A 12,093-nucleotide genomic window follows, 5' to 3' on the forward strand; every position below is an offset into this window, starting at 1 on the left:
CGCAGGGTTTGCAGGCCATTACTTCCTACAAAGCAAAACCTAATATAAGCGGCTGTGATGTTTCACTCCCAGATGAACTCAATGCCTTTTATGCATGCTTTGAAAGGGAGAATAAAACTACACGTGCAAATCCTTACAGTATCTGCTGACTCTGATCTGTTTCAGAGGCCAGCATCAGAGCATCTTGCAAGAGGGTGAACTCTCGCAAGGCATCGTGTTTTGATGGTGTACCTGATAGAGCTCTGAAAATCTGCCAAACAACTGGCAGGAGAGTTCAAGAGCATCCTCAATCTCTTACTGCAGTTCAAGCTTCCCACCTGCTTCAAAAGGACAACCATAATACCAGTGTCCAAGAAGAGCAGGGTGAGCTGCCTCAACAACTATTCTGATGAAGTGCTTTGGGAGAGGTTGGTCATGGTTGGAACCAATTCCCGTCTGAGCAATGACCTGGACCCGCTGCACTTTCCCTATCGCCACAGTAGATCCACAGCAGATCAATCACACTTGCTCCCCTTGGATCACCTGGACAATAGCAATACCTATATCAGGCTGCTGCTTATTCATTACAGCTCCCTGTTCAATACAACCATACCTCAGTTTAACCAACAAGTTCCAAAACCTGGGCAACTGGGTACGTCCCTATGCAACTGGATTCTTGACTTCCACAGAAGGAAACCAGTAATCAGATCGGAAATAACATCTCGCTGACATAGGCGCACTTCAAGGACGCAAGATTAGCCCACTGCTCTACTCTGTCTACACCGACGACTGTGTGGCTAGGTATAGCTCAAACGGCACCTATAAGTTCGTCTATTCCCGTTTTCTGGGAACCTTAAAACTTTTCTCATTTCCGATGAAAGAACCACCCACCACTCAGAACATGCCCTCTTCTCATCATTACCATTTGTGAGGAGGTACAGGAGCCGCCACACTTCAACTTTTTAGGAACAGCGTGTTCAGCTCTGCCATCAAATTTGTAAAAGATCCATAAACGCTACCTCACTTTTCTTTTTTGCATTTTTACTTAGTCATTCATTCTTTCGTACATTCACTTATTACTGTATCTAAAAGTATTTATGTCTTGCATTTCAACAAAAAAAATCACAACGTCAAGTGATAATCTGATTTTAATACAAAAATAATGGTGCCGACAGATGGCTGAAATTTTTGGGGTTTGTGGGGAACATATCTCTTTGAAAGTGCTATTTAGTGCAGATTATTGGGAAAACCTTTGTAACTTTGCTCCAAACATTTCCCGACTCTTCCCCCCTGCATTATTCCCCAGTTGAAAGGAACATTACAACACCGGCCCGGAATGTCGGCTGTACATTTTTCCATACATGCTACCCGGCTTGCTGAGTTCCTCCAGCATTTTGAGTCAGTGTATTGCTCAGATTTCCAGATTTCCAGATTTTCGCAACACGCATCAAAGTTGCTGCCTGGTCTGCTGGGTTCACCAGCAACTTTGATGTGTGTCGCTTGAATTTCCAGCATCTGCAGATTTCCTCGTGTTTGCGTTCCCAGATTTTCTCGTTTGTGATCGGATTACAACATCCAAAACGACAAACGCATGCGCGTAAAATCCTCCTCACGAGGACGCGAAGTACGTGCGCATCAGTCCCACATGAGGCGCAGAGATTTAGCCGCGCATGCGCGTTCGCAGCTAATGCCTAGACCGCCCCGTGTGCATGCACGCGTGCGCCTTAGATCGGTGACCGGTCGGCCGAGACGGCAGCGCATGCGTGCTCAGGAACCGTGCGTCATTATGAAGATGGGGCGCCGGTAGGCCAAACTGATTTCGAGAAGTTGACTACGAGAGACCGAGGCTATGGACAGAGAAGCAGGCCCCGCCCCAGTGACATAAGGGGTGCAGATTCCACGGCATAGCTCGGAAGCCGATGGCCTGAGACCACTGTCAAGGCCGGGTGCGGGGTGCCGACGCCACCACAGCCATGCCCGCTCCCGACTCTCCTAGCCCGGCTCCACAGCCTCCGTCCTCACCCGCCGCCCCTGCAACCTTCGGGCAGCAATCAGCGCTCGTGAACGGCGGGGCCGTGGGATTAGTCTCCTGCTCACAAGGCAGCATAAGCAGCGCGCCTGGCGCCTCCGACACCCCTCCCATCACCGTTCTCGCTCCCAGTCTTGTCCTACGGTCGAACCCGGGCGCGGGAGCACAGCCCCGAAGCGGCCTTCAGTTCCCTGCTGCTTCTACTGCAATTGTCGCTACCAACCCGCCGCCTCCTGTCGCCTCCGCCACCATCCCGAATATGAGTGCCTCCTCTCTGCAACTGAGACCCCACCGGCTCGCCCAGACGTCGCTGCCCCTCTTGCAAAACATCCAAGTGCCAACGGGTAAGGAGGGGGCGGCTCCGGGGAGGGGTATGTGTGTGTGTGTCGGTCGCACGTGGACGCCGGATGGGGAGGGAGACGAGTGGTGGGCGGCTTGGCGTCTTCCAGAGACAAAACAGCACGAAAACCAAACCCTCCATCCTCTCCTTCCCCGGTTGCTGAGCTCCTAGCACCCAGCCTTCGCCTTTCATGCGCTCTCCTAAATATTATTTAAATTTGAGCGCCTCTGCCTAATCCACGCAATCAGACGTGTTCCGGGCTTCAAATGCCCTCTGGTTGAAATTAAGTCTTCCCCAAATCTCCTGTTGCTTACTTCCGATGTTTGCCCGAATTTTGTTGCTGATAATTGAGGTTATAATTTTCCTTGCAGTGAACAGAGCTGCTAGGGGATCTTCATACATTCCAAGCAGAAGAAACCCGGTAGATCCAATAAACCCTCATTACACAAACTCTCCAGAAGCACTCTTGTGTTCTGTGCTCCAATCAACCTATCCTGTAAGACTTCTGTGCTCCCTCACCCCCACCCAAGAACCTCTCTAACCCAAGGCAGTACCTGGTATAGTCTACAGAGTTTTAAAACGCTACAGCACAGGAACAGGCCTTTCAGTCCGTGATGTTATTAACTAATTAAATTAGCTATTGATTTACCAACTAATTCCTTCTGCCTTCACAATGTTATCAGACTATTGAACAGACCACTTGTATGATAAGATGGACTTTTGGTTTCCTTGTTCTCATGAATAGCACATTTACCAGAAGCTGAAAATGGTCATCTATTAGTTGCATTTATTGATTAGGTTGTTCGCTCTGCTTTCATTTTTGGAATGTTACACAGAACATGAAACATGACTTCACAGGAACAGGCCCTTCAACCCACAATGTTGTCTCAACTAATTAAAATGCCCAACTAAACTAATCCCTGCTGCCTACATAATTTACCTTCACAAGCCTTCCAGGGCCTGCTGCAGTGAAGCATCCCCACAGCATGATGCAGCCACCACCATGCTTCACGGTAGGGATGGTGTCATTTTAATGATGTGTGGTGTTTGGCTTACGCCAATCATAGCCTTTAGTCTGACGATTAAAAAGCTAAATTTTAGTTTCACCGGACTAAGTTCAGAGTCTCCTCCACACCTTCTGGCAAACTCTAGCCAGAATTTCATGTGATTTTTTTTTCAACAGTGGTTTTCCCTTTGCCACTCTTCCATAAAGCTGTGACTGGTAAAGCACCTGGGCAATAGTTCTATGCACGGCCTCTCCCATCTCAGCCACTGAAACTTGTAACTCCTCCAGAGTTGTCAAAGTCTCTTGGTGGCTTCCCTCCCTAGTCCCCTTCTTGCACGGTCACTCAGTTTTTGAGGATGGCATACTCTAGGTAGATTTACATCTGTGCCATATTCTTACCATTTCTTGATCATTGATTTAACTGTACTCCAAGGGACGTTCAGTGACTTAGAAATTTTCTTGTATCCACCTCCTGACTTGTGCTTTTCAATAACCTTTTCGTGGAGTTACTTGGAATGTTCTTTTTTTGTCTTCGTGGTGTAGTTTTTGCCAGGATACTGACTCACCAGCAGCTGGACCTTCCTGATACAGGTGTATTTCTAGTACAATCAATTGAAACATCTTGACTGCACACAGGTCTTCAAAAACAGATCTCCATTTAACTAATTATGTGACTTCTAAAACCATCTGGCTGCACCAGTGATGATTTGGTGTGTCATATTAAAGGGGGTGAATACTTATGCAATCAATTATTTCGTGTTTTATATTTGTAATTAATTTAGATCACTTTGTAGAGATCTGTTTTCACTTTGACATGCAAGAGTCTTTTTCTGTTGATCAGTGTCAAAAAAGGCCAAATTAAATCCACCGTGTTTCAATGTTGTAAAACAACAAAAGCTTAGAAAAATAGAGGGCTATGGGTAACCCTAGGTAATTTCTAAAGTAAGGACATGTTTGGCACAGTTTTGTGGGCTGAAGGACCTGTATTGTGTTGTCGGTTTTCTGTGTTTCTACATAATGTCCATATTCTCCCATTTCTTGCACACTTGCCTGTCTATCTGAGAACTTCTTGAATGCACCTATCCTATTTGCTTTTACCATCAACCCAGCATGCATTCCAGACAAGTACCTGTGTATAAAAAAAGTATTGTTCTGTGTATCTCCTTTGAATTCATCCCTGCTCATGCCTTCTGGTATAAGACATTACTACCCTGGGAAAATGATAGTGGCGGCCTGCTCTATGCTTCTCATAACCTTATGAACCTCTATCTTAACTTTCCTCAGTCTCCATTATTCCAGAGAAAATAATCGAGTTTTCCCGACTTCTTTTAGCTTTTGTCCAAGTAGCATCCTGGTAAACCTTCTCTGTACCTTCTTCAAAACTTCGACATCCTTCCTATGATAGGGAAGATAGAAGTGAATGTGTTAGTATCATACATTGGATGATACAACAGCTTGCTGCTAGTGCATTGTATGCTTAATTTGTGCCCTTTTAGTGAGCTAAAGATGAAGCAATCCACGGTATTAAGGAGATCTTAGTTATCTTAGAGGGTGGGGGATCTATTGCATTGAGCTCCAGCTCCATGCCGCATAGACAGTGAATGGCTTCATTTTCCCAATTTCCCTCAGGATCAATAGAGTATATTTATCTATCTATCTATCTATTGGGAGATCAACCTAATCCCAATTGAAGCAGTAACTGCCCCTGTAGAAAGTGCAGGGGATTCATTACTTTCATTCACAATTGAATGAGAGGAATTCTCCAGTTTTAATTGTAACTCTCAGATAACCTTCTTTAATTGCTTCTGTTAAATGTGTGTTTTGTTTGGGTGATATACAATGTCACACAATATTTTAAAACCTATGATTAATTATTTGCGTGCTTGAAGCTGACTTTTGGACAGGCAGCACCGGAGAGGCATTTCACATTGAGACGAGGAGGAATTTCTTTAGCCAGAAGGTGGTGAAGCTGTGGAATTTATTGCCAGTATGGCTGTGAAGGCCAAATCATTGGGTACATCAAAGTGAGGTTGATGCGTTCTTAATTGTTAGGGTGTGAATGATTACAGGGAGGAAGTAGAAGAATGGTGTTTAGAGGGAAAATAATTCCTCTATAATTGAATGGCAGAGCAGACTTGGTGGGCTAATTCTGCTTTTATGTCTTTAAGGTGTTACTATGGAACCTGTGTCTGTCATTGCAGGTATGGTCCTTGTCCGGAGCGATAGTGGACAGCTGGTGCTGGTTCCACAGAAGGCCTTTGCTCAGGCACAGGCCAAAGCTCGAGTACAAGCACAGGGCAACACCACAACTGCTGCATCCAACAGTACACACACTGTCCGAATTTCTAATATGCAGGTAGGGATTGAAGATCTTAGTGATGCAGTGTCAACTGCTGTTGTTAATGACCATTTTAATATTTTGTGTTTCCTTCTCTGTCTTCTGCCAGACAAATAAAACCCAGATAGTTACCAATCAAGTGAAGGCATCAGGTGTTCAGCAGGTGAACCCGTTGCAAGCCCCAGTTCAGGCAAATACTGTTCCACAGCGCATCACTCTCGTGCAGGTGAGAAGAGTGCTTTGCTGAATGTGAGATGTTCTTTACATTTGTGTATGAAAAGCTTAAAAGTGAGCAGGCAAGTGTGATTAGTGTATATGACATGGACATGGTGGACCAAAGCTGATTCCAGTTTGTGATTTTGATCTGATCAACCCAGGCACTTAATCTGATCAACCATTACAGTTAGCCTCTCCCAACCCCATCTATCGATTATCCCCGACAGTGCACTGCACTGTAAACAATTTAAACCACTTTTTGTAATGTTTAAATTGTAAATATATATTGGTATTCTATATAGAATATATTTGTACACTTATTCCATACCTGTACTTTAAGCTCTAACTTTTTTGGTTTTTTGTGCATGATAATTCTTGAATATTGCCTTTTGTCTTATGTTACACCTCCCCAACACACCACAGCGATTTCCTAATACATGTGTATATGATGAATAAAGTTGAAACGACCACTTTCTTTAAAATAGTAGTAAAGTGTGTAAAATCTCGAATTCTACCTAAGCCCTTTGTTATTTTCAGCTTTCAATAATTAGTTCTGATTTGTGCCTTTGACAGGTGAGGGGTCCCATTTGGCTTGAGTCAGAACATCTTGGATTTGAGACCCATTTTCTCACCTAGCCTGTCTAGTATTGTGCTAAAGCAGTGGAGGTATAGTTTTCTGGGTGAAAATTTCAAGCATGTGCAGATAAATAAGTTCATGCATTTAAATGAGGCGATATTGTCTGAAAGGCATGTTTCTACAATTTGTGCAGGAATGTGCGGAACTGGGAATATGTGGATACAGTGTGGCTGATTTATACTTTTGTGTAGGGCTACGCTGTAGGCCTGATTTATACTTTTGTGTAGCCCTACGCCATAGCGAGCATGCGTAGTTGTGACTGCGTTGCTCTGCAATTCACCGCCAAAACGCTAGTTGGGATTTCTACTTAACTTTATACTTTATTGTCGCCAAACAATTGGTACTAGAACATACAATCATCACAGCGATATTTGATTCTGCGCTTCACACTCCCTGGATTACAACTACTAAATATTAAAAATAGTTAAAATTAGTAAATATTAAAAATTTAAATTATAAATCATAAATAGAAAATAGAAAAATAGGAAGTAAGGTAGTGCAAAAAAACTGAGAGGCAGGTCCGGATAGTTGGAGGGTACGGCCCAGATCAGGGTCAGGATCCGTTCAGCAGTCTTATCACAGTTGGAAAGACGCTGTTCCCAAATCTGGCCGTACGTGTCTTCAAGCTCCTGAACCTTCTCCCGGAGGGAAGAGGGATGAAAAGTCTGTTGGCTGGGTGGGTCGTGTCCTTGACCATCCTGGCAGCACTGCTCCGACAGCGTGTGGTGTGAAGTGAGTCCACAGACGGAAGATTGGTTTGTGTGATGTGCTGCGCCGTGTTCACGATCTTCTGCAGCTTCTTTCGCTCTTGGACAGGACAACTTCCATACCAGGTTGTGATGCACCCTAGAAGAATGCTTTCTACAGTGCATCTATAAAAATTAGTGAGTGTTTTAGGGGACAGGCCAAATTTCTTTAGTTTTCTCAGGAAGTAAAGGCGCTGGTGGGCCTTCTTGGCAGTGGACTCTGCTTGGTTGGACCAAGTCAGGTATTTGTGATATTGACCCCGAGGAACTTAAAGCTTTTGACTTGTTCCACTTGCGCACCACCAATGTAAATTGGGTTGTGCGGTCCGCTACTCCTTCTAAAGTCAACAACCAATTCCTTCGTCTTGCTGACGTTGAGGGATAGGTTATTGTCTTCGCACCATGCCACCAGGTTCTTAATTTCCTCTCTGTACTCTAACTCATCATTACCCGAGATATGGCCTACAATTGTTGTGTCATCAGCAAACTTGTATACTGAGTTTGGAAACTTGGCTACACAATCATGGGTGTACAGTGAGTACAGCAGGGGGCTGAGTACACAGTCTTGTGGGCCACCGGTGCTCAGAGTGATTGTAGAGGAGAGCTTGTCCCCTAATTTTACAGCCTGGCTCCTGTCTGTGAGGAAGTTGAAGATCCAGCTGCAGATCTGAGTGCTAAGGCCCAGGTTCTGAAGCTTAGGAATCAGTTTATTTGGAATGATGGTATTAAAGGCAGAGCTGTAGTCAATGAAAAGGAGCCTTCTGTATGCGTCTTTATTCTCCAGGTGTTCTAAGGAGGAATGTAGGGCCAGAGAGATGGTATCTGCTGTTGACCTGTTGCTCCGGTAGGCGAATTGCAAAGCGTCGAGGTTGACCGGTAGGCTGTGGTTGATGCGTGCCATAACCAATCTCTCGAAGCACTGTTTCACCAAGACCTGGTTCTCCCCTGCCACCCCCGACTGTGCCATCCGACCGGAGGGATTTTCAATCCATCGGATGGACCGCACGGCGTCTTCGGGCAAGACGAGGGGAGGTGGTGTCTGCCTATTGATCAACCCTGGGTGGTGCTCGGACACAGTGGCACTGACAAGATCCTGCAGCCCGGACCTGGACCACCTGTCGGTGAAGTGTCCTCCCTACTATCTGCCACTGGAATTCATCTGGGTCATACTGACAGCGGTCTGCATCCCCCCCCAGGCGGACGTGGAGTGTGCTCTGAACATATTGTATGCCAACATCAGTGAACTTGAGACCAGGTATCCGGAGGCTTTGCTCATTACAGCCGGGGACTTTAACCAGGCCAACCTCAGAAAGGCGATGCCAAAGTTATACCAACATGTCTCTTGCCCCACTAGAGGCCCGAATATACTTGACCACTGCTACACAGCAGTCAAGGATGCCTACCATTCCGTCCCACGACCTCACTTTGGAAAATCGGACCATCAGACCGTACTCCTCCTCCCAGCTTACAAACAGAAACTGAAGCGGGAGGTCACGGTGTCAAAAGTAGTGTCGCGTTGGATGAAGGAAACGGATGAGGTCCTTCGTGACTGGTTTGAATCGGTGGACTGGTTAGTATTCAAGGACTCGGCAGCTAACCTCGATGAGTATGCCTCAGCTGTCACGGATTTTGTTTGGAAATGCACGGAGGACTGTGTGTCTCGCAGGACGATCTGGGTATTCCCTAACACGAAACCTTGGATGAATTATGAGGTCAAGTCTCTTTTAAAGGCTAGAGCTCCGGCTTTTAGGTCTGGGGATACCAGTTGCTACACGGAATCCAGGCGTGAACTCCGGAAAGCTATTAAGGGCGCCAAGAGGCAATATCGAGCCAAGTTGGAAGCCCAGGCTAACCAAAGGGATGCCAGTAGACTATGGCAGGGTCTAAATGAGATCACTGGGCGCAAAGAAAAGGATGGGAATATCAATAACTGTGGCGCTTCTCTTCCTGATGAATTTATCGTATTCTACGCAAGATTCGAACAGAAGAGGAGCGTCCCGCTCCCTCCGGATGAACCGGACCTAGTGGCATCGAGATTCATCGTCACCGAGGAGGAGGTTAGAACGGCCTTCCTGAAGATAAAGCCAAGGAAGGCGACAGGCCCAGATGGCGTCCCAGGACGGGTTCTCCGGGCCTGTGCAAGCGAGCTAGCTGGAGTGTTTGCTAACATCTTCAACTGCTCCTTGCTTCAGTCTAGGATCCCCTTGTGTTTTCTATGCCACTGTGTTGAGTTTCTTTGCGAGAAACATGGGCGAGGAAATGCATTTCAAATATTTTTGGATGTCGGCAGGTAGATTTGATGGTTTCGTTCATCGTCTCCAACCATTTATTTCGCATCAGTGTACAGACATGGCAGAGAAAAGGAACCTGAAATGCGTAGGAGGAAATGCGATGCTACCAAGCGGACCAATCACAGTTGTTGTGGTCTGCGTCGCCGCGACGTGTGAGTTACATTTTTGGGGATGTGCACGTCACCCTACGGCGTTCATTTAACGCAGAAGTATAAATTGGGCTTATTCCTGTTAATTCAGAGACATTAGGACCAGTACATTTTGGGGTCCAATTAGCTGAGTATCATGGAGATAATTAAAAAGGTATAAGATATAAACTACCATTTAATTGAGTAACAAGTTGTGTATTTAAATGAAATACAGAAAAAATAAGAACACTAGTAATACTTTAAAACTGAGTTGGTTCCAAGCTTGTCAAGCTGAGGAGTGGTGGTGGGGACAAGCTTCCACTACCTAAAAGTGCTCCTCACGGCATGCGCCTCAAATAGCCTCTGACAACCAAGTCCAACTCCTGGCTTTCTCATGTGGCTTAACCTCTAAGCCCGGCGGAACTGTTTCTACTGACAGGAGAAGGGGCGAAGGTGGGTCCTGGCACCTTAAAACCAGTGCTTCGGGTAGATGGAGCTCATCAGCCTGGGAAGACAGTCCATCTAAGAGAAGGAAAACTCTGATTACAAACCTCTGCTGCCTTGCGGCCATACCCACTCATGGGAAAGGTTTCGGGAGTAAACCCTGAGGACAAATCCGGAGCTGGAGTCCCTAAGGCAGCCCAACGTTGCCTTCAATCTCATTCTGGTAACTCCTGTGACGACACTGATGCCAAGCTGTATCAGCCCTTGCCCTTTCCTTGGACAACATCGGTGTCGTGGAGAGAGGAGACTTGCTGCATGGGCAACTGCCGGTCTTCCATACAACCTTGCCCAGGCCTGCGCCCTGGAGAGGACACTCTAGCGTCGCCTCGCCGCGACGGCACAACACAGAAAGCAGCAGTCTACCGGTTGGCACCGCGACCGAGACTGTCACTCCCGTGGGGGCCTCTACAGCCACAACAGATACTGTTCTACCAACACAGACTGAAGCAAGACTTTCCAGGCGCAGATCCCTGGTCTCGCGAGACTAATGGATGCCACCACGAGTATTAGTTCCAAAAGTTTATTCTCAGAGGAATTCATCCAGTGTATGCTGCCATTTGATTGACTGGAAAATGGGCAGAATCAATACAGACACCCAGCGCAGCTCCATTATGCAATTCATTGTTTTCTTTGAACCTGATAGTATCGCATGTTTGTAGCCAAGGGAACTGTCCAGCGTGGTATGATTTTTTTTTTAAAAGGACTGTTTCATTGGCATTGTAGATATTATCTGCACAAAATTTTTGAAGCAAGTCAGGGAGTTTTGAAGATTTTGATGTTTCTGCAGTTGCAGTATCAGCACTACCTTTCTTCCTGTGTGCTTTCTTGAATTTACTGGAGGTCTATCTCAAGAGCAAAAGAATAATTCCAACTAAGGTTAGAGACAGAATCGGATGCGTGTCAACTCTGGCAGGGTTTGCAGCCCATTACTTTCTACAAAGCGAAATGTAACATCGTGAACGACGATGATGCTTCACTCCCAGATGAGCTCACTGCCTTTTATACATGCTTCGAAAGAGAATAAAATGACAGCTGTGAGGATACGTGCATCATCTTGTAATCCTGTGAGGTGTCTTGGAGGCTGACATCAGAAAGTTCTTCAAAAGGATGAATGTTTGCAAGGTGACTGGCCCCAATGGTGTGCCTGGTAGGGCTCTGAAAACTTGTGCCAACGAACTGGCAGATATATTCAAAGACATTTTCAACATCTCATTGCTACCTGCTTCAGAAGGGCAACAATCATACCAGTACCCAAGAAGAGCAGGATGAGCTGCCTTAATGACTTTTGTCCAGTAGCAATCACATCTATGGTGATGAAGTGCTTTGAAAGATTAGCTATGACTAGTATCAACTCCTGCCTAAGCAAGGAACTGGACCCACTGCAATTTGCCTATTGCTATAATAGATCTACAGTGGATGCAATTTCATTGGCTATGCATGTAGCACCTGGACAATACTAATACTTATGTCAGACTGCTGTTATTGACTTGGTGATTGACACAATTTTTCCAATAGTTCTGATGAAAAACCTCCAAAACCTGGGCCTCTACCTCCCTGTGCAGCTGGATCCTCAACAGATGGCCATGGTCTATGTGGATCGGAAAAAACATCTCCACGTCCTGACAATCAACGCTGATGCATCTCAAGGATGAGTGCTCCGCCCACTGTTCCACACTCTACACCCATAACTGTGTGTTTAGGCACAGCTCAAATACCATCTATAAATTTGATATTGTTGGCAGAATTTCAAATGGTGACAAGAAGGCATACAGGAGTGAGGTTGATCGGCTGCTGTAGTAGTGTGGCGTTTCAGCGACAACCTTGCACTCAGTGTCTAAAAGACCAAAGAACTGATTGTGGAAGTCAGAAAAGGTACACA

The 12,093-nt window shown here is 45.8% G+C and overlaps 1 protein-coding gene across 1 annotated transcript in view; it reads left to right on the plus strand.

The window, feature by feature from the left end:
* The first annotated feature begins 1,720 nt into the window (after positions 1-1,720).
* Positions 1,721-12,093, plus strand: part of LOC140197588 (transcription initiation factor TFIID subunit 4-like) — a 136,212-nt gene continuing 125,839 nt past the window's right edge. The window contains exons 1-3 of the mRNA XM_072257757.1: positions 1,721-2,352; positions 5,556-5,710; positions 5,802-5,918. Coding sequence (XP_072113858.1) covers positions 1,953-2,352; positions 5,556-5,710; positions 5,802-5,918 — 672 coding nt within the window. The 5' untranslated portion in view covers positions 1,721-1,952. The remainder of the gene's footprint in view (positions 2,353-5,555; positions 5,711-5,801; positions 5,919-12,093) is intronic.

The sequence above is a fragment of the Mobula birostris genome, chromosome 1 (assembly GCF_030028105.1).
Source record: "Mobula birostris isolate sMobBir1 chromosome 1, sMobBir1.hap1, whole genome shotgun sequence".
NCBI classification, from domain to species: domain Eukaryota; kingdom Metazoa; phylum Chordata; class Chondrichthyes; order Myliobatiformes; family Myliobatidae; genus Mobula; species Mobula birostris.